At 49.9% G+C, this 26,300-nt stretch overlaps 2 protein-coding genes and 1 long non-coding RNA gene across 7 annotated transcripts in view; 2 read left to right on the top strand and 1 right to left on the bottom strand.

Moving 5' to 3' along the window:
- The window catches only part of VPS53 (VPS53 subunit of GARP complex), a 171,904-nt gene extending 159,347 nt beyond the window's left edge, over nt 1–12,557 (bottom strand). Inside the window, exon 1 of the mRNA XM_089317572.1 lies at nt 12,445–12,557. The gene's annotated coding sequence lies outside the window, so the exon portion shown is untranslated. The remainder of the gene's footprint in view (nt 1–12,444) is intronic.
- Nucleotides 6–25,963, top strand: TLCD3A (TLC domain containing 3A). Of its 5 annotated transcripts, XM_051824573.3 has the most exons (6): nt 7–305; nt 1,119–1,404; nt 18,764–18,847; nt 22,717–22,918; nt 23,820–23,915; nt 24,369–25,963. In XM_051824573.3, exons 2-6 carry the CDS (start codon nt 1,349–1,351, stop codon nt 24,636–24,638), a joined length of 708 nt encoding a protein of 235 aa, XP_051680533.3. In that variant the 5' UTR covers nt 7–305; nt 1,119–1,348; the 3' UTR covers nt 24,639–25,963. The 5 variants fall into 5 exon arrangements, with proteins under 5 accessions (XP_089173701.1, XP_051680533.3, XP_089173700.1 ...); XM_089317575.1 differs by lacking the exon at nt 1,119–1,404 and having other exon boundaries at nt 6–305; XM_089317574.1 differs by lacking the exons at nt 7–305; nt 1,119–1,404 and adding an exon at nt 17,009–17,557.
- Nucleotides 15,569–16,461, top strand: LOC149121214 (uncharacterized). The gene is made up of 2 exons (XR_016223908.1): nt 15,569–15,710; nt 16,223–16,461. It is a non-coding gene; the product is annotated as an uncharacterized LOC149121214 (long non-coding RNA).
- Nucleotides 25,964–26,300: the final 337 nt, after the last annotated feature.

The raw sequence follows: 26,300 nt of genomic DNA, 5'->3' as shown, positions 1-26,300 counted from the left end.
GATCCGGGGCACTCTGGGATAGCGGAGGACTGACCTCTGGAGAAATTCCTGTCACGTCCCGGAGTCTCCCGGGCAGCCCTTGAGCCCGGCGGCTTCTGCCTGCCCTCAGCTCGTCCTCTAGATGGTGGGGGCCTTCTTCACCTCGCCGGAGGGCCCGATGCTGGGGGGCCTGGCCCCCTGGCAGGACGTCGCAGTGAGCGTAAGCCCAGCAACGTCGCGACCGACCCCCCGCACCCCGCGCGGGGCCCCCTTGGTCGGTGGCAGTAGGTGTCCCCCTGCCATCGGGGGTGAAGTGACCCCAGCTGGTAAGTGGCGGCGTTGCCAAGGACGTTGGTCGGGTGGGACGGCGTCTACTTGGTAGAGATGTTGCGCTAGTGCCCAGCCGCTAGGCAGGGTTTTCCGGGTGACTGAAAGCTTCCCTACGGGGCGGGGGCGGCGAACAAGACCGTGTTCACTTTATGAGGCTGAATATCGGGGTCCGCGGCCCACTGCACCCTGATACCCCGTGTGATCCTGAAAAAATGACTCCGCCCCGCGTACCCTGCACGGACCTAGTGAGGGTGCAGTGTGGGGGTGTTTAACCCTGTGCACCAAAGGGAAAAAAGCCAGATCACCCTGTGCAACCACTTTTCCTGCAGACACTTAAAACAATGAGGGAGTTGCGCCAAAGGAAGAGTTGCTTTACCAGTTGAACGTTGTGAAACCGTGATGGAAGAACGGGAGAGGCCTGGCCCCACCTAGCTTTTTTTTTTTTTTTTAACGTTTTATAAGAGTTGCTTACAGTAAAGGAAAAAAAAAGTGGAAATTATATATTTTCTTTTTAATGTCTAACTAGCAATTATATGAACAATACAATTTCTAACAATAAAAATGCTTAAGATATAAATTGGCTATGCCATGGAATATTACCGACCCATAAAATCATGGTTTTGGAAATTATTTAATGACATGGAAAAATGCACACAATATATTTCAGAAGGCAAAAATATACAGCATAGTCCCATTTTATGAGTGTGTATGTGTATTTTGTGCCTATAAAAATGATAGCATGGAATATTACTTTTCCAAAGGTGATGGGATATAAATTTTTTAAAAACCTATTTTTTTTTATTTGTAAGGCTGAGACAAAGACAGAGAGATCTACCCATCTGCTGGTTCATTCCGCAATTGCCCACAACAGCTGGGGCTGGGCCAGGCTGAAGCCAGGAGCTGGGAACTCAGCCAGGTCTCCCACGTGGGTGACAGAGACCCAAGTACTTGAGCCATCATCTGCTGCCTCTCAAGATGCATTGGCAGAAAGCTGGATTGGAAACGGAGCAACCAGGACTCAAACCAGCACTGATATAGGATGCGGGCATCCCATGCAGTCTTAACTGCTGTGCCAGATGCCCTCCACGATGTAAGGTACATTCTTTGCACATTTTCCCAAATGTCTACAATGATTCTTTTATACTTTTATACTCAGAAAATGAATTCCTTTTAAAAAGGCAATTATATCTACATGTCTTGGACTTTTCCATTTTAAAAATGAAGATAATTTACGTACACTAAAATGCACCCTTTTGGGTTGCCGAGCCATGAGTTTTGATAAATGCATGCTTGCTTGAACCACTGCCACAATCTAGCTCTCGGACAGTTCCATCATCGCACAAATCTCCCTCTTACCCCATTTGCTGGCAAACGCTGACCCGATTGCTGTCCCTGTAGCCTTGGCATCCCCAGAATGACCTATAAATGGAATCATACAGTGTCACCCCTTGGGTCTGGCTGCTTTCACTTGGCTTGTGCCCTTGAGATTCATCCACATGGCTGCACGGAGCAGTGTTCATTTCTTCTTGCTGAGTGGTAGTCTACCGTGTGGATATCCCACAGTACTGGTCCATTCCCTGGATGAAAGATATTTGGTTGTTTCCAGTTTTTAGCAATGATGAATAAAGCTGCTACAAACATTTATGTGCAGATTTTTGTGTGAACGTAAGTTTTCTTTTCACTTGGATAAATACCTTGAAGTGGGCTTGGTAGTTTGTGGTGTGTCTGTGTTTGTAAGAACTGGTAAACTGTTGTCCAGAGTGGCTGTGTTTCCATATTCCCACCAGTAAGGTATGGGAGCTCCAGTGGCCACAGAGCATAAGTTAATGATGATATTTCCTAGCCCTTGCGTGCCAGACACCATGCTAAGCAAATTACTTGCATTGTCTCTTTTAAATCTACACAGCAGTCCTGAGATAGACAGTTATGGTCATTATACCCATTTAACAGAAAAAGAAATGAAAATCCAGTTACCATAAACAAAAACCCCAGATTCTAAAGATAAATCTTTTTGCTATTCATTCATCCATTCAATGAACTCACTGTTCCTGTTAGTGTTAGGTGTAAGGCTAGGTTCTGGGAATTGAGAAATGAGCAACACAGACCAAGTACCAGCCTCCATGGAGCTATTTCTGTGCATGAAAAGGGTATTCAGGCCAGTGCCACGGCTCAGTAGGCTAATCCTCCGCCTGTGGTGCCAGCACACCGGGTTCTAGTCCTGGTCGCCCTTCTTCCAGGCCAGCTCTCTGCTGTGGCCCGGGAGTGCAGTGGAGGATGGCCCAAGTGCTTGGGCCCTGCACCGGCACGGGAGACCAGGAGGAAGCACCTGGCTCCTGGCTTCAGATCAGCACAGTGCACCAGCTGCAGCGGCCATTGGAGGGTAAACCAACGGAAAAGGAAGACCTCTGTCTCTCTCTCTCTCACTGTCCACTCTGTCAAAAAAAAAAAAAGGTATTCATACAAATAAATGTAGACTTGTGATAGGTCCAACGGAAGACTGGTAAAGCATATGTTGAGAGACTCTACAGATTGAGTGTGTTCTCATTGGCTTTAGGGGTCAGAGAAGTCTTCTCTGAAGAAGAGATTTTTAAGTGGAAGGAAAGGATAGGGAGTGAATATGTGGATGACAAACAAAAGGAACAGTATGTACAGAAACCATGAGGATGAAAGAAACCTGTCAGGGTGATGGGGCTTAAAGGACAAGGGAAGGGGTTGGTGGTGTGGCACACTGGGTTAAGCCACTGCTTGTGATGCTGGCATCTCATGTCTAAATGCCAGTTCAAGTCCCAGCTGCTTGGCTTCCAATCCAGCTACCTCCTAATGTGCCTTGGAAGGCAGCAGAATTTGACCCAAATACTAGGGCCCCTGCCACCCACATGAGAGACCAGAATAGCATTCCTGGCCCCTGGCTTCAGACTGGCCTATCCCTGGCTGCTGTGGACATCAGGGAAATAAACCAGCAGGAGGAAGACCTCTGTATCCACCCCACCGCACCCAACCCCCACCCCTTCTTTCTCCCTCTCCCTCCCTGTAACTCTGCCTTTCAAATAAAAAAAAATCTTAAAAAAAGATTGGTAAAGAGGAGGATGGAGGAACAGGCAATGCCAGGTGGGGAGGGTTGTGAGGGTCCTGTTAAGGAATGGGCATCCACTGAAGGACTGTAAGCAAAGAAGTGGCCCACCCAGATTTACCATCCGTGTCATCGGCCCAGGTCCTACTACTTTAGCCTCTCTGCTTCTGAGCTGCCTGCATGTTTGTGGAGTCATGAAACAAGGGTGACCATGTCCAGTGCAAATTCATGCTAATTTCCAACAAGTGCCCTTCAATGCATGCACTGTTAGTTTTCTTTTCTTCTTCTTCTTCTTCTTCTTTTTTTTTTTTTTTAAAGATCTATTTATTTATTTGAGAGGTAAAGTTACAGAGACAGAGAGAGGTCTTCCTTCTCTTGGTTCACTCCCCAAATGGTTGCAACTGCAGGAGCTAGGCTGATCTGAAGCCAGGAGCCAGGAGCTTCTTCCAGGTCTCCCACATGGGTGCAGTGGCTCCAACACCTGGGCCATCCTGCACTGCCTTCCCAAGCCATTAGCAGAGATCTGGATAGGAAGAGGAGCAGCTGGGACACAAACCAGCTCCCCCCCCCCCTTTTTTTTACAGGCAGAGTGGACAGTGAGAGAGAGAGACAGAGAGAAAGGTCTTCCTTTGCCGTTGGTTCACCCTCCAATGGCCCCGGCGGCCGGCGCACTGCGCTGTTCCGATGGCAGGAGCCAGGTACTTATCCTGGTCCCCCATGGGGTGCAGGGCCCAAGCACTTGGCCCTCCTCCACTGCACTCCCGGGCCACAGCAGAGAGCTGGCCTGGAAGAGGGGTAACCGGGACAGAATCCGGCGCCCTGACCGGGACTAGAACCCAGTGTGCCGGTGCCGCAAGGCGGAAGATTAGCCTAGTGAGCCACGGCACCGGCCAATCAGCTCCCTTCTTAACCTACTACACCACAGCACTGGCCCCTGTATTGTCAGCTTTCAATTGCATTCCCCCCATAATCCCAAATCTTCCCCTCCTGTGAGGGTCCAAACTCCATTATATTCCTTCTCTCTGCAGATAAGCTACTAATAATGAAAATAAGTTTGGGTTTAAGGGAGTTACGCAGTACAAGAAGTGCAGGTGGACACTAGCTTAAAAAAACTGCATTGGGATAACTAATAACAGGCCAGACTGATCTGTTTATGATAAGCAAAAGAGGGAAATACCTCTAATGGAAGAAGACCTGGAAAGACAGATTATATGCCTTTAAGATAAATGTGGAGGTTGATGGGTGTGAGAAATTTCAGAATGAAAATAAACAGCACGTGATACTCTCACAAATGAGCCAGCCTTGAAAAAACAAAAAACAGTCAGGGCAGTGGTTAAGATACTGGTTGTGATGCCTGCATCCCATATCATAGTGCCTGGGTTTAAGTGCCAGCCTGCTTCTGATCCTGGCTCCCGCTAATGTGCACGCTGCAAGACAGCAGGAGATGAGGCAAGTAGTCGAGTCCCTGTCACCCACGTGAAAAACCCAGATTGGGCTCCCAGGCAATTAGGGAGTAAATTAGTGGGTGAACAGTCTCTATGTCTCTCTACCTCTCAAAAACTGTCTTTTTACACTCCTTTTCTGTCACAATCTTCCTCTAAAGAGCTGGGCTTTTTTGGGTGTAACTTCTTGTTAAAAAATAATGCAGGATATCTGAATGACCTGGTCTGTATTCACTAACTGCCAAGAGACAGCACTTCTCTCAACACTGATACAACCAAACACGCCCTCGACAGTTCTTGAGCATCATCACGCTTAGATTCTGTGTTACCACGAGTGCAAAGGCGCCCAGCCCAACTTGTAGCAGGCGAACGTAGTTTAATTTCACGTGACATCTGGTTCAGAGTGTTCTCGTGGTGCTTCTTCAAGGGCTGTTTTAGTAGATGGTTGTTCATGATGATGGTTTGTGTGTGTGTGTGTGTGTTTTGGTTTTCGCTGTCCTTCATTCCTGAATTTTCTAGATACACTAGACATGGCATTTGTTTTGATTGACATTCCCTGTTTCCTCGGCACTAGCTTTATTTTGATTGGTACTTTGGTTCTCCATGCATGTCCGTTCTTGCTAAGCAGATCCTAATCTCCGACTAGCTTCAGCAGCACTCCTGTTCCCACGGTCACAGCGGAGGCACTCGTCTTGCAGAGCCTCAGCTCTCGGATGCTTTTGGGTCAGGACCCTTCCCATTGTCTACACTGAGCTCATAGTAATCCCCTCATTTACTCACTGAAGTGATAATTATATAGCACTCCCTTTCGTGCAGTTCTTACACATGCCAACAAATACAAAAACACTTGCTCTATAAAAACTGACATTAACTAGTACAATCATTACTACCATCAATTCACTGTAACTAAAGCCCCAAAGTATCTCTCAATACTACAGCCGCTCCCAGACTTCTCTCCCTGTTTCTTTGGCTGCACTTCCTGCTAAGTTCTGATGATCCCGAGATAATGATTCTGTGAGCTGCCATACTTCTCCTAGTCTAAACCAGTACTTCTTAATCTTCTTTGAATCTTGGCAACTTGGAGAAGCTAAAGAACTCCAGGGGCTGGCGCTGTGGTGTAGTAGGTAAGCCACCGCCTCTGGTGCTGTCATCCCATGTGGGCGCCGGTTTGAATCTTGGCTACTGCACTTCCAATCCAGCTCTCTGCTGTGGCATGGGAAAGCAGTGGAAGATGGTCCAAGTCCTTGGGCCCCTGCATCCATGTGGGAGACCTGGAGGAAGCTCCTGGCTCCTGGCTTCAGATTAGTGCCGCTCCAGCCATTGTGGCCAACTGCCCCTCCTCTGTGTAACTCTGACTTTCAAATAAATAAATCTTAAAAAAAAAAAAAAAGAACTCCAAACAGATTGTTTTTCCATTTGGATAACATTTTGCATGCTGTTTTAATCAGGGGGATATTTCACTGAGTATTTAACTTTTTTTTAGCCCAAATCCTCTGCTAGCCATAGGAATCTTGTGAAAAATCCTCCCCCCCCACAGGATTCTGATAAGAGGTATGACCCTCATCCTCCAGGCAGAGTGGACAGTGAGAGAGACAGAGAGATAGGTCTTCCTTTTCCGTTGGTTCACCCTCCAATGGCCGCCGCGGCCGGCGCGCTGCGGCCGGCGCACCGCGCTGATCCGAAGGCAGGAGCCAGGTGCTTCTCCTGGTCTCCCATGGGGTGCAGGGCCCAAGCACTTGGGCCATCCTCCACTGCACTCTCTGGCCACAGCAGAGAGCTGGCCTGGAAGAGGGGCAACTGGGACAGAATCTGGCGCCCCGACCGGGACTAGAACCCGGTGTGCCGGTGCCACAAGGCAGAGGATTAGCCTAGTGAGCCGCGGCGCCGGCCAATATTATTCAAAATTCTAATAGTTCCCTCCATCCCAAGCCAGTCCCTATTTAAGAGTCATTGCTTTAAGAGACCACTCATGGGGCCAGTGTTGTGGCGTAGTGGTAATGTCAATGCCTGTGATGCTGGCATCTCATATATATGTGTGTGTGTATATAAGATTTATGTATTTGCTTGAGTTACAGAGAGGCAGAAGCAGAGAAAGAGAAGGAGGTCTTCCATCCAATGGTTCAATCCCCAGATGGCTGCAACAGCCAGAGCTGGGCTTGGTCCAAAGCCAGGAGCCAGGAGCTTATTCCAGATTTCCCACGCAGGTGCAGGGGTCCAAGGACTTGGGTCATCTTCTACTGCTTTCCCAGGCCATAACAGAGAGCTGGATCAGAAGTGGAGCAACCAGGACTTGAACCGGTGCCCATATGGGATGCCAGCACCGCAGGCAGCAGCTTTACCCACTGCACCACAGTGCTGACTCTGGCATCTCCTATTGATGCCAGTTTGTATCCTGGCTATTCTGCTTCCAATCCAGCTCCCTGCTGATGGCCTGGGAAAAGCAGTGAAAGATGTCCCGGGTGCTTGGGCCCCTGCCACCTACATGGGAAACCTGAAAGAAGCTCATGGCTTCCAGCTGGCCCAGCCCCAGCGTTTGTGGCCATCTGGAGAGTGAACCAGTGGATGGAAGAACTCTCTCTCTCCCTTTCTCTAAATCTGCCTTTCAAATAAATAAAATCTTTTTTTTTTTTTTTTTGACAGGCAGATTGGACAGTGAGAAAGAGAGAGACAGAGAGAAAGGTCTTCCTTTACCATTGATTCACCCCCCAATGGCCGCTGTGGCCGGCACGCTGCGGCTGGCACGCTGCGCTGATCCGAAGCCAGGAGCCAGGTGCTTCCTCCTGGTCTCCCATGCAGGTGCAGGGCCCAAGTGCTTGGGCCATCCTCCACTGCACTCCCAGGCCAGAGCAGAGAGTTGGACTGGAAGAGGGGCAACCAGGACAGAATCCAGCGCCCCGACCAGGACTAGAACCCGGTGTGCTGGCGCCACAGGCGGAGGATTAGCCTAGTGAGCCACGGCACCGGCCTAAATAAAATCTTAAAAAAAAAAATGAGAGAGGGAGGAAGGGAGAGAGAGAAAATTCATGCGGCCATCATTAGTTTCCAAATCTTTTATATACAAACTTGGATTTCTCGCCCTAGGGTCAGTCACATTTTCAACTGCCTGTGAAAATCTTCATTTGTTTCTTTTCAGCCCTAATTGTCCTTCCAAAATACATTCATCTGTTGTGTTCAGTGTTTAAGATTTTATGGGCAGGGGCTGGCTCTGTGGTGTACTGGATTAAGCTGCCTGGAGCACCAGCATCCCATATGGGTGCCTGTTCAATTCCCAGCTGCTCCGCTTCTGATCCAGCTCCCTACTAATGTGCCTGGGAAACCAGTGGAAGATGGCCTAAGTCCTTGAGCCCCTGCAACCTGGAAGAAGCTCCTGGCTTTGGACTGGCTCAGCTCCAGCCATTGCAGCCATTTAGGGAGTGGACCAGCGGATGGAAGATCTCTCTCTCTCTCTCTCTCTCCCTGCCTCTTCTCTCTATAACTCCACCTTTCAAGTAAAATAAATAAATCTTTTTAAAAAATGCTTTATAGGCAGATGCCGTAATCCACTATTCTACATCATGGTGAGTGCTTATAGGGATTTGCATAGTGCTTTATGCAAACACCTACATTTCCATATATTTCTTAGTGTTCACCATAGCCCTTGGATAGGTAGCATCGGAGAATGACACTGATACCAGGTCTGTTATGTTCCAACCCAGTACTTTTGCAGTAGGGACTCTCCAACCTAGCCAAAATTGGTCCTAACGACAGATATTACTTGGAAAAACCAAAGCCATTGCCTCCTAAGAGCTTATGTGATACTTCAGCACTTTGAAAAATGATGACACCAAAAACATGTGCATTATCAAGTTGTGTTTTTTTTTTTTTTTTTTAAGATTTATTTGAAAAGCCAAGTGAGAGAGAAAGGGAGACAGATCTTCCATCTGCTGGTTCATTCCCCAAATGTCCACCACAGCTGCACCTGACTCAAATCAAAGCCAGAAGTTCCAACTGGTCATCCCACATGGGTGGCAGACACCCAAGTACATGGGCCTCATTTGCTGCCTTCCCAAGCACATTAGCAGGGAGCTGGATCAGAGGTGGAGCATCCAGGACTGGAAGCAGCACTCTAATTAATGGGATGAGGGTGTAGCAAGTGGAAGGTTAACCTGCCGCACCACAACGCCTGCCTCATGTTGCAAAATACAATTTTTCATGTGCTCTTCAAGGCTATTCTTGCGTCATCATCGACTTTCTAACTGTATTTCACATTTGTTTCTTGTACACTCTTATCTAAGTTGTAGGATGTTTTGATCCATAGTAAATTCCTTCCCTCCTTACGTGTTCTTTTTTTATTTTTTATTATTATTTTTTTGACAGGCAGAGTGGACAGTGAGAGAGACAGAGAGAAAGGTCTTCCTTTGCCGTTGGTTCACCCTCCAATGGCCGCCGCGGCCGGCGCACCGCGCTGATCCGATGGCAGGAGCCAGGTGCTTCTCCTGGTCTCCCATGGGGTGCAGGGCCCAAGCACTTGGGCCATCCTCCACTGCACTCCCGGGCCACAGCAGAGAGCTGGCCTGGAAGAGGGGCAACCGGGTCAGAATCCAGCGCCCTGACAGGGACTAGAACCTGGTGTGCCGGCGCCGCAAGGTGGAGGATTAGCCTAGTGAGCCACAGCACTGGCCCACGTGTTCTTAAAATTTTTTAGGTATAAAAATATATGTATTCTTGAGATACACAGAGCTCGCACCTGCCACTTCATCCCCAAATGCTTGCAACAGTTGGGCCTGAGCACTGGACAGAGCTAGAAGTTGGGAACTCAATCCAAGCCTCCCCTGTGGACGGCAGGAGCCCAATTACTTGAACCATCCCTGTTGCCTCAACAGGGATGCTTACAACAGGACTGCTTACAGCAGTAAGCAGGATACTTAGAATCTAGTTAGAAGAGAACAAGCGTGACACAATCAGACCACGGCTGACATAATGAAACCATGGACTTACAACAGGAAAGAAGGAAGGTGCTAGGCAGCATCTTGACCAGCTCCCTGCTCTCACCATGCACTAATGTTATTTAAAGTCTCTGAATCCTCCTAAGACCCAGGCCGGGCAGTTCATGGCACCTGGCAGTGTGGGAATCTGCTCTGCCTGCAGGGCAAAATTCACAACAGTTGCTCAGCCTGGCCTAGCTCACAAGTCGAGCAGTCTTTAGATTGGCCAATAATAGTTCACGAGGTGGGGCAGGCATTTGGCGTAGCAATTAAGCTGCCAGTTAAAACACCTGTATCTCATATTAGGGTGACTTGGTTTGAGTTCCAACCACACTCCTGAGTCAGCTTCCTGCTCGTGTACACCCCAGGAAGCAGCAAGTGATGGCTCCAGTTGTTGGGTCTCGGCCACCCATGTGGGAGACCTGGATTGAGTACTCAGCTCCTGGCTTTCCAGCCCGGCCCAGCCCTTGTTGTTGAAGGCATTCAGGGAATGAACCAACCAACAGGAGCTCTGTTCCTCTCTGCCCCTCAAAGAAATGCAAATTATTAAAAAAAAAAAAAAGTTCACAAGGTCTATCACAAACACGTGGTAACCCTTAGCTGCCGCGTAAGCTCGTGCCAGTGTGCAAAACACTCAGGTTTTAGTTGCTCCGTTATAAACAGGATTCCTTCCCAAATATGACTTTACTCTCCTTGTCAATAATTAGCTTTCTCAGCATTGTTTTTAGATTTTGGCCATTTGGGTTTTCAACTGTAATTTTGTTGAGAAATAACACTTGGAGTTGGCGGTGCATAGTGAAAATCAACACAGGCCTAGTTTCAAAAAAGAATGGCTTTTCCTTCTTCCTTCAATTCTTTCTCTTTCAGATTTATTTACTTATTTGAAAGGCAGAGTCAGAGAGAGAGAGAGAGAGAGAGAGAGAGAGAGAATCTTCTATTCACTGGTTTACTCCCCAAATAACCACAATGGCCAGGGCTGGGCCAAGCTGAAGCCAGGAGCCAGGAGATTTTTCCAGGTCTTCCACGTGGGTGCAAGGGTCCAAGGACTTGTGCCATCCTCTGCTACTTTCCCAGGAGCATTAGCAGAGAGTTAGGTGAGCAGTGGAGCAGCTAGGATGGGATGCCAGCGTTACAGGTGGTGGTGTAACCCTCTGTGCCACCACACCAGCCTCCCTTCGTTTACCAAAGGCCTGCATAAATGTACTGCTTACTAATGGGGTTAATAGAGCACGGCCTACATAGAGAACAAACCAGATACTTAAATAGGACCTTGGGTTTCTATAGATATTATGATGCCCATTTTAAAGCCAGAAACTAAAGTGCTAATTAGTGCTAATGATCTTAATCATTTTAAGATTAAAGTTATCAGAAAAGGCCTTGTTCATGTTGTTATAACAAGGCGTGTCCATGAACAAACAGGGAAACTTCTTTCCCCTCTTTGAAAGATAATCTGTAACAATTCACATGACTTATTAAAAATGAGATTTTTGAAGTTTTAAATAACTTTGAAAATACTTATAATGTAAGTGAAGTATTGATATTTAAAATTAATTTAAAGCATGATTTCAAATATAGAACAAATGCACATAAAAGAGACTGGAAAGAGTTCTACCAAAATGGTAACAGTGATCAGTTATTGTGATTATTGTTTTCTATAGTGGGAATGTGTTACTTTATTTTAACATTTATTTTATTTATTTGAAAGAGTGACAGAGAAGGAGAAATAGAGAGAGAGGGAGATCTTCTATCTACTGGTTCACTCTCCAAATGGCCACAATAGCTGGGGCTGGGCCAAGCTGAAGGTAGGAGCCTGGGACTCCAGCCGGGTCTCTCTTGTGTGTGGCAAGGGCCCAAATACCTGAGCCATCTTCTGCTGCTTTCCCAGCAAGTGATTAGTAAGGAGCTTGATTGGACACAGAGCAGCTAAGACTCAAACTAGCGCTCCCATATGGGATGCTGGTATTGCAGGGGGCACAACATTGGCCCCATGTTTTACTTTTTAATATACTGCTTCTATGAGCAGAAAAAAAAAAAGTCAACTGATTTGAGTAAGCAAATTAGCCTCTGATTATTAGGAAGGCATCTGAATTTGTTCAAAGGGATTTTTCTGGTTCCTACTGACTCATTTCAAAGGCAATTTCCTTAATAGTTCAATATCCTTGAATTTTTTTTTTTGAACCTGAGTTTAGAAATGCTTACTTATAGGTCAGAATGACTATCCACAAACAGACCAATTTTGCATTTATCACAAAAGAAATGTGTGTGAAAGTGCTCTGTAAAAGTACAAAGGAACACACAAAGGCAAGCACTGCATAATCAGGTCTTTGTGTAAATTGTGATTTTTATTGACAAGAGTTATTATCACTGTGTATAAGCGTAGACTTCCCCTATGGTGTGCAGCTGTGCTCACTGTTTGCAGAAACCATGTGCACGGGGGTGTGACCGCGCTTCTCACACTCACAGTTGGCTTCTGCAAACAGTCTGCAACAAAACCGAGACAGCTGCCGAGTGGAGGTGAAGCCCGGCCTGGGTGCACCTTCACTGCGACAGGCGGGGGAGTGTAGGAGCTGGGAGCCGAGCTGCTGGAGTCCACGATGAACAGTAACCCCTTGCCATGCCCAGCACGTAGTTGAGCATGTGCTTCTGCAAAGTGTCTCACCTGATTCTCCTAGCCACTCTGGGATGCAGATGGAAGAAGCCCATTTGACAAGGGAGCTTAGTTCATTTTCTCCATGTCACACAACTTCTAGGCTGCGAAGCCAGGCCTGGAACTCACGTCCTGTGATCCAGCTTCGGTGCTGTCTGCCACGGCTGCCTCCGAGACAGTCCTGTCATCGGGGCACACAGTCCTGTCATCGGGGCACGTGGTCTGCTGGGAAACAAACATGGAAATAAGAGGCCAGGGTGGCACTGAGCAGGTGTTCTCACTGAGTACAAAGTGAAGGGAAAATTAAGAAGGGCAGTCAGTTCATTCACACTCTCAAGCCTAAGAGCAAGGGGCCTCTTTATCTGGCCAAATTTTTTCAAATGCATTTTGGTTTTTGTTGGCCTTAGCCTAAGGGAGGGATGTTCCCTGAGGCTGTCACTCCTGTCTGTATGCCTCCTTCTATGTCTTCCCATTCTTTTCTCCTGTTCACTTGATGTGACTGCCAGTGTCTGGATCTGGATCTGTGCCTACTTCCCTGCGTCCCAGAGTGTACCCTAGCCTTTGTCTATCTTGGTCTCTCCCCAAGGCATTGTCTTCCTGTGTGTTGTATCATTCTCACCATGTCTCTTCCTGTCACTTTATTTCTACTTTTTCTCTCCTTTCTGCTTTGTGTCTGCCTGAATTGTTCCTAATGAAGGGTGGCCCTAAAAAATAATTTTTAGTTCAGAACAGAGTGTCATTTTCTCTGACAGGATTTTTTAAAAGATGTATTTATTTATTTGAAAGAGTTACAGGGAGAGGAGAGACACACAGAGAGAAATCTTCCATTGCTGATTCACTCCCCAGATGGCTCTAATAACTAGGGCTGCGCTAGGCTGAAGCCAGGAACTTCTTCTAGGTCTCCCATGAGGGTGCCGGGGTCCAGGGACTTCAGCCATATTCCGCTGCTTTCCTGGGTGCATTAGCAGAGAGATGGATTGGAAGTGGAGCAGCCAGGACTCAAACTGGTGCCCATATTGGATGCCGACACTGCAGTCAATGGCTTAGCCTGCTACACCACAGTGCTGGCGCCTCTGATAGGATTTTTAAAGCGAGCGAGTAGATGGAGACCTCCAAGTTCTCTTTCAATTCTGGAGTTCAATATAAAGATGTTTCATGTGAGAACATCAATTGCTTTTCCTGTAGATGCATTTTCCTAGACTGGAAGACAATGTCCATGGTCAAGGACAGCAGTCCACACATCACTTCTGGCACTGGCTTGAGAATTCGCAAAGCCTGTCACAAGTAAATACAAAATCTAATTTAAGGCTGGGGACACCCGAGCACAGATATGGGGAGAGTTCCTGTAACCATCCCTTAATGGTAGCCGGAATGGGGCTTACAGAGACGGAAAAGCAGGCTCAAAGCCCTCCCCACTGGGAGCTTTACACATTCCCTGTTCAAGAGGTGAAACTGTGAGTCCTATCTTGGCATCTAAATTATCCAAGCTTCATTCTGAAACCCCCTCGAGCACAATTACAAACTCCTCCCGCCCCAGCCCCAGCCCCAGCCCCAGCCCCAGCATGGAGTAGCTGAATTCACCTGGAGCATGAACCAGAAACCCCAGCCTGGCGTGAGCCTCGCCACTCGGGAGGGTGGTAGAGCCATTTGCCAGTGTGCACTGAGGTTTCTCCATCTGTACAATGAAAACCATATGTCCGGCCTACCACACTGCGTTATTTTGAGAACCGAGTGTGAGAACATATGTGAAAGCCCTTTGAAAAATCGTAAAATTACTTATAAATATAAAATGCCATCAATAATAGCAGCACCACAGCCCATAAACTCCATCCCACACATTTATATTTGTGAGTACACAATTAGGAACAGTGGTAATTAATCAGAAACTATACTGTGAAGAATTATTTCCCTCTCCTGGCTTATCAAGTATGAAGTCAGTATAGTCATTACATATGTTGACCTTGAAGGCAGAAAGCAGAGTGCACATCTCTGCCACCAGCAGGGTGACCTTGGCAATTTTATTTACACACACACGGGTACTTCAATGAGTTTGTGGAAAAATGGAATTAAGTTTATTCTAGTGCAAAAAAAAAATTGAAATGCATGCATGGCTTTTTTATAATTAGTATATTCAGGAACTTTTTAAAAAATATTTATTTATGAGGCTGGCGCTGTGGCGCAGCGTGTGAACGCCCTGGCCTGCAGCACCGGCATCCCATATGGGCGCTGGTTCGAGACCCGGCTGCTCCTCTTCCGATCCAGCTCTCTGCTATGGCCTGGGATAGCAACAGAAGATGGCCCAAGGTCTTAGGCCCCTATACCCGTGTGGGAGACCCGGAAGAGGCTCTTGGCTCCTGGCTTCAGATCTGCGCAGCTCCAGCCGTTGCGGCCAATTGGGGAGTGAACCATTGGATGGAAGACTGCTTGCTCTGTCTCTCCTCTCTGTGTAACTCTGACTTTCAAATAAATAAATGTGGTTTTTTAAAAAGATTTTATTTATTTATTTGAGTGGCAGAATTACAGAGACGGAAGGAGAGACAGTGAACCATCTACTGGTTCACTCCCCAAATGGCTGCAATGGCTAGAGCTGGGCCGATCCAAAGCCAAGAGCCAGAAGCTTTTCCCAGTTTCCCATGATGGTGCAAGGGTCCAAGCACTTGGGCCATCTTCTACTGCTTTCCCAGGCTACAACAGAGAGCTAGATGGGAAGAAGAGCAGCCAGGACACGAACCAGCACCTATATGGGATGCTAGCGCCACAGGCGGAGGCTTAGCCCACTAAGACACAGCACAGGCCCCTTCAGGAACTTTTTGAAGACACCCCCCCCCCCACATGCATAATTTCAAAATTTTTTGCACCAAAATAAACTTATCTTTTAATTCAATTTTCTAAGAACTTCTGGAAGTACGTGTGTGTGTGTGTGTGTGTGTGCTCACAGAACTAGGATAAAAGATTTGTTGGAGGATTTGATGAGATAACACATGCAAATTGTTTGATAGAGTGCCTGGAATATAATAAATTCTGACTAAGCATTAGGTTTAAAATGTATCAGATATTTATTGAGCCCCTACAATGTGTCAAGCCTAGCTTGGGATACAAAATGAAATGATACAGTCTTTTGTTTCAAAAACCTAAGTCTGGTGAGAAAAACATACAGACCCATGAAAAACAAGAGGGTCACTACTCAAATGCAAAGGCAGATGAGAAAATGAATCCGTCTGGAAAAGACGCAGCCATCTTCTCAGAGGAAGAAGCATGTGGCTCCAAAGTTCTGAAGGGTAAGAGGAAGTCTGTGCAAACAAGGCTTGGCGCTCTGACTTCATCATTTGCCCACAGGCGTGAGATCCCTTGGAAAGCTGAAGTTCATGTTTATGCTTGTTGACCTGAACACTCCAGTGACTTCACTGAGCGGGGTGTCAGAGACTGATTTCACCTGCTCTTTCCTACGTGTGAAACATGTGTTGTTTTATTTTCATTTTACAAAGACTCCTTAAGAGTTGTACAAAAACTTCTGTGTAAAGGATAGATTGGTTCCACCACTTAAAAGGCTTAGCATTCTTGGTACAAGTTGTTGATCCCTTTAAAGAGTGGGGAGGCCCTGGAACCTCTGAGTCTGGCAAAGCTGGAGCTGGGAAGGGAATAGAAAGTGGAATGCAGAAAGATTTGTTCTGGAAAGAAGGAACGTTCACAGATGGCTATTTTTGATCTACATATAAATGCAAAACTATAGAAAGCTTTGCATTTGCCAGATACGTTAGCACCAAACTGAAGTGTCTGTCTCATTCTACAGGTATGCAAGAGGTAAACTGGAAGGCTAGAGATGGTGCCCTAATGGGCTGAAATTTCAGACATTTCTTTGGGCTTGCTGCTTCCTTAATAGCTAAATTCCTCATGTTAACAATATGTAAGAAGATGTCAAAAGCTGTGTTCACCCAAAAAGATCACAACTTAATAAAAGGAAAACAATCTTTCAGACCTAAAACACATTCTCAGACTCAATAATTAAAAACAAATTGAAATAAACAAAAAGAGCTGTGTTCACTATTGTTGCTATACCAGGAACCACCATTTAGAGTTAACGTAATTGGTAATGGAAATCACCTGCTACGTTATAGACGTCAGAATCAGGAATTTAGATCTAGAAGAGCCTTAAAGAGCTGGTAATCCAGCCTCCTCCTCATTTCACAGATGAGAGGACAGTGGCCCAAAGAGGCAGAGCCCCGTGGTCCCACACAAACGCCAGGTGTGGGGCTGTGGTCAGCATTTGAAGATATGAAGAGAACGGGGTGTGTGTGTGTGTGTGTGTGTGTGTGTGTGAGACACAGTCCAAAGCAGAGGAAAACTCCTCTCCCAAGCGAAGCGAAGCCAGTCACACTGAAACTACTGTATGAGGGCACCTCAGAAAAGATCACGGAAAAGAAAATGGAATGAAAAGATAAGCTTAGAAAGGGCATTTGGCCTATCTTTTAAAATGCTGGTTAAGATGCTTCCACTGGAGTGCCTGGATCCAATGCCCAGCTCTGGCTCCTGACGCCAGCTTCCTGCTAGTGCAGACCCTGGGAGGCAGTGGTGTTGGCTCAAGGTTCCTGCCCTGGACGTGAGTGCCCTGGATTGAGTTCATGACTCCTGGCCAGGCTGGGCTATTGCAGGCCTTTGAGGAGAGGGCCAGTGGGTAGGAGGTCAAATAAATACATAAATACCTAAAATCAAGCTAAGGTTACTTTGGTGCCAAAAAAAAAAAAAAAAAAAAAAATCCACGCTTGATTTTTTTCACAATACACATTTTTCCATAAACCTTTTGAAGATCCCTCCTCTTGGTCCACATGATTGGTGCTGAGTGAAAATGAGAGAGATTCCAATCCATTCAAGTTTAGGGCATGTAGCCCAAGAACTTTTAAATAAGGACACGTCGTCAACAACGGCAAAACAGTCACCAAGACTCTGGACAGTGTCTTGACCCAAACCCAAGGGCATCACAGGAAGCCTGCAGGCCCTTCGCGTGGACGGAGAGGAGCAGCTGGAGCTCAATACTGAGAGACTGCCCAGCAGTTGGCGGGACGTGGGACAGACAGACAGACACCTCTGTTGTGTAGAAAAACTGCTTCCTGACGTTTGGAGACGAAAGGTCAGAGGTGGCTCTAAGCCCGTCGGCCCGCGCCTTCCTTCCCCACAAAGGTGGTGCCCACCGCGCCCCTCGCACGCGGCACTCCCGGCCCGGACGTCGGCACCGAGCGCGTGCTCCTACCTGGCTTTCTCCGGCGCTCCTCGCCCGGGGCCGGGCAGGGCGGCGGGGCCGCGGGGGCGGGGGAGGTGTCCGCGGTGACGGAACAGAGGCCGGGAGAGCCTCGGCCCTTCCCGCCACTACCTGGGCCCCGCGGCCGCGCGGGAGACGGCGGCGGCAGCAGCCACTCGCCCGGGCCGCAGCGTTCGCGGACTCGGAACCCGCTCGGCTGTGCGCGCCTCGGCACCGGCCGGGGCAGCTGCTCCCGGGGGGCCGAGCCGCCGCCCACCCGCCGGCCGGCCGGGGGAATCCGGGGAACCCTCGGGGCCCAGGGGCGGCGGCGGCCAGACCCCGCCCCGCCCGGCCGGCCCGCGCCTATCGCGGCCGCCCGGCCTGGTCACGCGGAGAGCCGCGCTGCGGGCTCCGGGCCAGCGCCCGGCGGCTGCCGGAGTCGCGGCGGGCTGGGGCTGGGGCTGGGGCTGGGGCTGAGGCGAGGGCGGAGGGGAGAGAGAGGGACGGGCGGGCCGCGCCAGTCCCAGAGCCGCGCGCAGCCGACCCGAGCCACGCCGAGCGGCGCCGCTGCAGGCGGCCGGACCCCGCGCACCCATGCTGCTGACGCTGGCCTGGGGCTCGCTCTTCTTCCCCGGGCTCTTCGCGTTCTGCACCTGGGCGCTGCGCCGCTCGCGGCCCGAATGGACCGACATCGACTGCGTGATGATCAGCACCAGGTACCGAGCGCGGCGGGCGGCCCGCGAGGGCCAGGGCGCTGCCCACCCCACCAGCCGTGCGCGCCTGCCCAGCGCCCGGCCCCGCGCCGCTGCGGGCGGAAAAGGGGGGCGACAGGAAGCGAGGGGGCCGCCTCCCTGGCCTCCTTGCTCCTCTCTGTCCCGCCTGCCAGAGCTTCCCAAAGACCCTGTGGGTCCTGCCCTGGGGGGCCTGGGGGCGCCCACACTAGGCGGGGTAGGAGGCGCGCATCTCTCGGAGCCACTGCCCACCTCGCCGCCCTGGCATCCGGGGTGGGGGAAAGGCAGACCCAGGAGTTTGGCTCCGTGCTGCCCACCGCACTGGACCGAGGGCGCCTTCTTTCATTTTCCTTCTCTCCCTCCTTAGGCTGGTTTCTTCGGTGCAGGCTGTGCTGGCCACTGGCTCCGGCATCGTAGTCATCCGCTCCTGCAACAACGTGATCAGCGACAGGTAACACCGCGTCCGGGGCTGGGGCGCTTTCCGGTCTCCACGTGTTAGCGGCTCACAGGCGCTGGATCTCGACCAGCGCAGGCTGGTGGTCACGGACTAGAGTGAAAACGTGGGCACCAGAATCAGTGTCTGCTGCTCTCCTTCCTTCAGCATCCCCAGCCTACGGGAGCCCGGGAGGCTGTCAGGTGCGAGGTGGCCGCGTGGGTCCGGGTCTTCATGCCTGGGAGCACTGTTTGCAGTGGGAGTAAGGCTTCGAGTTCTTGCAGATGATCCCATTGCGGTCCCACTCTGGAGCATTCAGGGGCCAGGGTACGCCCAGTGCAAGCAGCAGAGCCCTGGCCTTGAGAGGAGCAGACCCGCCACCTCCTTCCTTGCAAATGCTGCTCTTGTTTTTCCTCTGGATTTGCTTAAGATGAGGAAGAGGTTTCTGGGGCTTGCAGAAAATGGACTTGCATATGTGCTGGAGCCCAGTCCAGCGGCAGGTCAGGAAGCATGCATCTGTCTGCAGTTTGAGTCCAACAAGCCATAAATTAAGGCCAGAATGGTCTATTTTATATGGTATTTAGAACGGAGCAGTGTACCGCTTCTACTTATTTTTAAGCCATTTTTTTCACCTGTTGTCTTAGGAAAACAGTTGCTTTTCACTGGTACACTGAAGCGTGGCCGTCAGATGTGCAGGGGCGCTTGGCCGGCCTTTCCTCATCCTTCCCCTGGTCAGACCGTGCCAGGTGTTGCTCCTTGCATTCCCGAGACTGGGGTGCAAGGGGAGCCTGGTTGAGCATCTGTCTCCCGGGGGGCCTGCAGTCGTGCTTGGCCATGATCCTGCTGTCTTCATTTTCTTTTTAAGCAAAACCAGTTATTGGTGATGAACTGTAGATGGTAAGTGAAGCTAGAACAAGCGACTTTGTATAGCACCAAAAGGCTTGCTCTGCTGGGTTCGGTTTTTACTGTAATTCAGTATTTTCCCATCTCATGCAGCAAACTCCCTCACTGACCCCAGACTGTCAGATCAAACTTGAAACCAGCCTCGTCTGCAAAGATTAAACCAAGGCAGGGGCATTCCTGCTGCATTCGTGTGAGTTAGCATGGTGGGCCGGCGGCAAGCAGCCCTGTGCATTTAAGGAACAGATTCTCGCCCATGACTACTGAGTTCCATGGCACCGCTGTTTGCCCTCAGAACCTGTGTGCTTTTGTGGCTTGAGCATGGTAGCAAGCCTGCTTGGTTTTAGGTTCCTCCTTTTATGTATCTTTATGCCTTAGAGTCCCCCCCCCAAAAAAAAAAATGGAAAGAGACACCGCATTTCTGTGCCATCCTCCTGAGTGAGGACAACCAGGGATGCTCTAGGCCCCTCCATCGCCTCACAGGGCTCCTGTAGTGGACAGCAAATCTTTTGTTGTTACACACCTACACTCACCCTCTGCCTTCATACAGAATGTCTAAGGACAGGAAGGGTATCGAGAAATCCTCCAAATCTTCTGCACGGTATAGTATGGGGCCAAGGATTTAATCTGATTCTTAAAGCAGTAGAGACCCTTGAAGAGGACTAAGTCACAAATGTAAGTTTTGTCAATTTAAGCACTTTTATTTGGATACTATATTTTTACATTTTCATACTTTGAGTTTAATCCTCACAGTAACTGTCAGAGAAGTTAGATGGGGATTACCATCTTCATTTTACAAAGACAGTAAATCACAGGCTAGTGGTGCCTAAGATTATAATCCAGATCTCATGCTAATAAGTCTTAAGAGAATTCTTCCTGCCTAAGAGTCAAAATTTCAGTTCTCACTAAATTGGTACTGTGTGCAGAATATTAGACCCTATGTGATACTCAGGGGAGGGGCCACTTGCGTTTTAGCCAAGCAGTAGTAGCTCTTTATACTTATGTTACTTGGGATTACTTCAGGAAAGCAGCTGATGGGCTGGCGCCGTGGCTCACTAGGCTAATCCTCTGCCTTGCGGCGCCGGCACACTGGGTTCTAGTCCCGGTTGGGGCGCCAGATTCTGTCCCAGTTGTCCCTCTTCCAGGCCAGCTCTCTGCTGTGGCCCAGGAGTGCAGTGGAGGATGGCCCAAGTGCTTGGGCCCTGCACCCCATGGGAGACCAGGAGAAGCACCTGGCTCCTGCCTTCTGATCAGCGCAGTGCGCCAGCCGCAGCACGCCAGCCGTGGCAGCCATTGGAGGGTGAACCAATGGCAAAGGAAGACCTTTCTCTCTGTCTCTCTCTCACTGTCCACTCTGCCTTTCAAAAAAAAAAAAGAGAGAGAGAGAGAGAGAGAGAAAGCAGCTGAGGGGCAAGCAGTTGGCATAGCAGTTGAAATGTCATTTGGGGCACCCACATCTCATACCGGAGTGCCTGGGTTCAAGTCCTGGCTCTGCTTCCAGACTAGCTTCCTGCTAATATGTACCACTGGGGATGCCAAATGATGGCTTGAGAGTAGTTGGGTCCCTGCCACCTACATGAGAGACCTGGGATGAGTCCCAGCCTCCCAGTCTGGCCTGGTACCCACCTGGCTGTTGTGAGCACTGGGGAGTGAACCTGTGGATGGAAGATCAATATCTGTCTCTCTCTCCTCTCCACACGTTTCAAATAATCTTTTTTTAAAAAAAGCAACTGAGACTATTGATAGACAGACTAATTATTGCATTTTTTTGCCTACATGGAACCTAATTAATTTTCCTACAAGTGTACTATATTTGCCATTACGATTTGTTTCCCTTTATTTCATTGTTAATTCACTAGCTATGTCGTGGTACCTGTGAGGTCATTCAGAAAGAGAGACTTGAATGGCACCCTCTGTAGCGTAAATTAGCGGTGTTGCAGGTCAGTGGGCTGGCACCTTAGGAAGTCACCCCTGAGACCAAGTGAAAATACAGGTGTGCGAGCCCTGGGCACACACTGTAGAATCTCTGGGGAGTGGAGCCTTTAACTAGCACTGCAGAGGGAATCTGATGTTCAGGTTAGTCTAAGAGCCATCAGATCATTTCTGCTAACACACGGAGGCGTAATTAAAATGTGCTGACTCAGCGAATCCAATCTGTCCCATCATGGCACATTATTTCTGTTTAGATTTTTTTTCTACATGCAATTTCTGTAGAATGCGTAATTATCACTGGGAACAACACTGTGGTTGCTGTCGAGACTCCTTGCTGTCTGCTCTGGGATACCAAGAGACTATCAGTTGGACTCCGCGAGTATTGATTCCTGCCTGGGATGGGTACACGGGAACCCCTGTATCTGTTGCAGGCTCTGCTGGTATCTAACTGCTGGTGTGTGGTGCTTGAGCTCCAGGGCCACGCCAGACTTGCTTTTCTTAACGAGCAGAAGTGGGATCAGCTATGGAACTGGAAAGAGAATGGCCAGCCTGGCTCCCAGAAGCTCCCGGAGGGGCATTGCCAGCAGTTGCAGGAGACTCGTGGGTTCGGAGTTTAAATCAGCAAACTACTCCCAACTCTTGAGCAACCAAGGAGTTAAACTGGAACGATTAGATCTGGGACTTGGGGCACCTTCCAAACCAGTTTCTTGGTGGGGCTGTTGAATCATTTGTAAGTCAGTTTGTGCCACAAAATGCCAGAAAGCCATTACAAACGAGCAGAGCAGCTCCATCAGGCAGGTGGCGAAGCTGCTTTAGCGCCCAGGGCGGAGTGGGTACCCACCTTTTGCCTCCGGCAGGCATGAGTCTGCCGTGTGATGTGGAGGACGTGGCCCACTCTCCTTACTTGCCAGTTTCAGCGCCGTCATTGTAAAGCGCCCAGAATCATAGCCGCTCAGTCAGCACAGCACGGAAGGGAGCGTGTCTGAGGAGGTGGCTTTGCGCCTTCACGCCCGACATCGTGATCATTCTTGGACCATTCCTATGCTTTCTTTCAGGCACTGGCTTGCCCGAGAGTACGTCTGGTTTTTAATTCCGTACATGATCTATGACACTTATGCAATGTACCTCTGTGAATGGTACCGGGCCAGAGACCAGAACCGTGGACACGCCACCACCTTCCGAAACTTCCTCAGTCAGAACCGCCTCATGATCACGCACCATGCAGTCATTCTGTTTGTCCTCGTGCCGGTCGCACAGGTACAGCCCTCCCGGACAGCCACCGGGCAGCCCTGGTGTCCCCGTCTCCTCCTTGAACGGCACCCCTCCTCTGTGCCAGCTGCTTGCAAGCAGTGGAGGAAAATCATGAAATCTGGAAACGTTCCCGAGCCTCGTTACCAACTGAATCGTTCTAGCAGTCCCCTAGGCCTCTGTGATTCCTCAGCAGTCGTCAGAGGTTCTGTCCATCAGACGTAAAGACGATAGGAAATACAGAGAGAGAAAGACAGTGCCCCACTAGCGACGGGGCACTGAATGCCTCGTTCTCATGTCACAACATGTCACTCAGAGCAGACAGCCACATCCATCTTCCCCACGAACACCTACCCAGCACGGAAGAGAAACAGAAATGCAGAGAAACTTACAGTCCTGAGCGCCTGCGAAGTGGCAGGCACTTGAGAGCTCCTAGCCCTATCCCGTGGGTGAAGAGTCTGGGCCTCTAAGAGTTGACTTCTGTCACTCAGTGGTGCTAAGTGACAGCTAGTACCTACTAGGCCCCACTGCTTGCTTGGAAAAAGAACAAGCAAAGGCTGTTAGATTCTGCAAGAGGCCGCTCTAGACTGTTCTGGGACCCTCCCACCTAACACACGGGCTGGACAGGCTAAGTGCCCTTGGCGTGGCTAGGTCAGACACAGGTAGGCTACACATTTCCTTCTGGCTGTCACTGAAATTCAGAGAAAGCTTGGCGTGTGATGCCGTCAGCCCCTGGATCTCGGGGAGGCAGCCGTCCCAGCGCTGGAAGTAGCGGAGCAGTCACGGGCTGTGCTCGCGCTCGGTATCTTCCCTTCCCTTCCCTTCCCGGTCTCGTGGTCACGTCACAGGGCCCCCACTGGGAGTGGCCTTCTGGTGGATCCATGCCCTCTACTCCTTCCTTCTCCTGCAGAGGCTCCGGGGACACCTCGGCGATTTCTTCGTTGGCTGCATCTTCACGGCAGAACTGAGCACTCCGTTTGTGTCGCTGGGCAGAATTCTGATTCAGGCATGTATGAAAGCAGTGGGAGGCAGTGGAGCCCGCTTTTCCCACAGGGTTTGGGGGACAGTGGGATCGGAGGCCCCGCAGCAGCCCTCACTGTCAGTCAGTCCTCCCGGCCAGGGCGGATTTGTAGCTTCTTTTTATATATATTCCCCCTGGCCACAGAGGTCCTCTAGTCCACTCTTCTGCCCTCCTGTCACCTGGGTGGCCCAGGCCAAGCTCAAGGCCACCATTGGAAGCTCTAGGAGGCTGCATGCATATATAACCGTGACAGCACTCAGACCACCTTTTCTACACCTCTGAGAAACCAGACACATGCCTTGGTGTCAGGGAAGCGGACGGCCTAGGTCCGGGTCAGTCCCCACGCCTGCTTGGCCTTTCCTGCCGTGGGACCCGGGCTGGGGATTGCCTGACGCCCGAACCTTGTGGTGACCTTGCATTCTCTTTCCCCTTCTGCAGCTAAAGCAGCAGCACACCCTTCTGTACAAGGTGAATGGAATCCTCACGCTAGCCACCTTCCTATCCTGCCGGATCCTCCTTTTCCCCTTCATGTACTGGGCCTACGGCCAACAGCAGGGGCTGAGCCTGATCCAAGTGCCATTCAACATCCCTTTCTATTGCAACGTGGCCAACGCCTTCCTCATCGCTCCCCAGATCTACTGGTTCTCTCTGCTGTGCAAGAAAGCAGCTCGGCTCTTTGACGTTCCCGAGGTCAAAAAGGAGGGGTAACCGCTCCTGGGGCTCAGGCAGGGAGGCTGCCTCCTCACAGGAGCCGCATCCTGCGCTCAGCATTCTGTGGACCAAATCCTCGCCCTGGGTGGCCTCAGCCTTTATGTATTGATAAGCAGATGGATTTGAGTTTTTCTAAAGAATATTCATATTGCCTCCCTCTTCTAACCTGCCCTTTTTGCAAAAGCACTTTTTCTTAACCATTCGATCCCGTCAGACCTCCACTGGCAGCAAGGTGGTTTTACTGCGAGCCTAAGGATGCTTCCTTGGGTCTTATCTCAAGAGCTCTGGGAGGTGGAAGCCCGGGGTGTGGAGACCAGTGGACCAGGGTGATAAGTGTCTGGGCGCCTGCCTGGCCCAAATGTTGGCGGCTGCCCACCCTTCCAGCCACTCAGGACAACATCCACTGCACTGGGCCAGCGGAGCAGACGACGACTTGGTTCTTGAAGTAATGTCTGCTTGCAGTGTAGGCCTGGGAAAATCACTGTGGGTAGAGAGTTTTCAAAGTGTTTACCCGGTAACCCGTTGGTTCTTTGCCTCACCCTCACTGCTGTGTCTACTGACTTCCAGTCAGAAGTCTCCCTGGCAGTGAGGCGCGGGGATGGGACCCTGAAGTACTTGAGTAGGCAGGAGGCCAAGAGGTCAGCACGACCTTCGCAGGCGGACTTGGTAGAAGACCAGCATCAAGCCCGAGTTTGCTGCAGTCACAGACACTATTCCCCTCTTAGCATGTCCCCTCATGCCCAGCTCTCCCCACATCCACACGCAGCGGATGCGTCCCCGACAGCTACGGGCAAACTACTCACTGGGTGATCCCGCTCTGGGCACTGTTGGAAGTGGACTTTTATGCTCCCAGCCATGAGGTGGCTCATCTAGACTGCAGGGTACTCCCCACAGAGCCCCTGGGCAAGCCAGAGCTCGTGGTCCAAAGCCCATTCCCTTGTTGAGCGTACTGCTGTTTAACCACAGGATGCTGGAGAGAGGGCAGCCTGTCTGGCCTAGTACGTCCCATGTGCTGACACCTTCACCCCATATGCAAACAGGATCCTCTGGTGCCAACACTAATCATTCCTTATCAACTAGGAGGGGTCTGAGACTGTGCTACCAGTTTTTCAAGTGGTAGTGAAAAACTAGAATTCTAGAAGTGCCTTCAACTCTTAAAAGGATGGAATGTCATGTAACAGCATCTGAAATTCTGACTGGTCGTCTTTAATGGGTGCCATTTACAAAATGTAAGATGCTACAATTTTTTATACTGTTTTATTTACTGTATCTATCTGTGTAAGTCATCCCTGTGGTGATTAAATTGCACTAATGTTTCCCAACTTACTCTCGCTTGCGAAATCCTTCGTTACCGATGTCCTGGGAGCAGCAATCCTTTGACCCAGTTTGATTGGCTGCACTGTGCTGTGTGCTGACGGCAGCAGGTGCGCCAGTGCTGAGCTGCAGGAGGACCCAGCCCACGTTACCCCAGCATGTTCCTGTGATTCAACACCCCGCGAATACAGTCTCCTGGAGTCCACGCTGAGTGGTCTCCTGTAACTTTAGGCCCTTCTCTTCATGGGTGAGTCCCACTGGAGCTGAGGGTGGAAGCCTAATTGTTGGTCACAGAGCAGGGGCTGGGGAACTGACCTGAGAAATGCCAATTTTGAATGAAGGTAT

The sequence above is a fragment of the Oryctolagus cuniculus genome, chromosome 17, assembly GCF_051225735.1.
Source record: "Oryctolagus cuniculus isolate XC-2025 breed Fujian yellow rabbit chromosome 17, ASM5122573v1, whole genome shotgun sequence".
Taxonomy (NCBI): Eukaryota; Metazoa; Chordata; class Mammalia; order Lagomorpha; family Leporidae; genus Oryctolagus; species Oryctolagus cuniculus.
The sequence above is the reverse complement of the archived record's forward strand: the minus strand, read 5'-3'. Positions and strand labels throughout refer to the sequence as shown.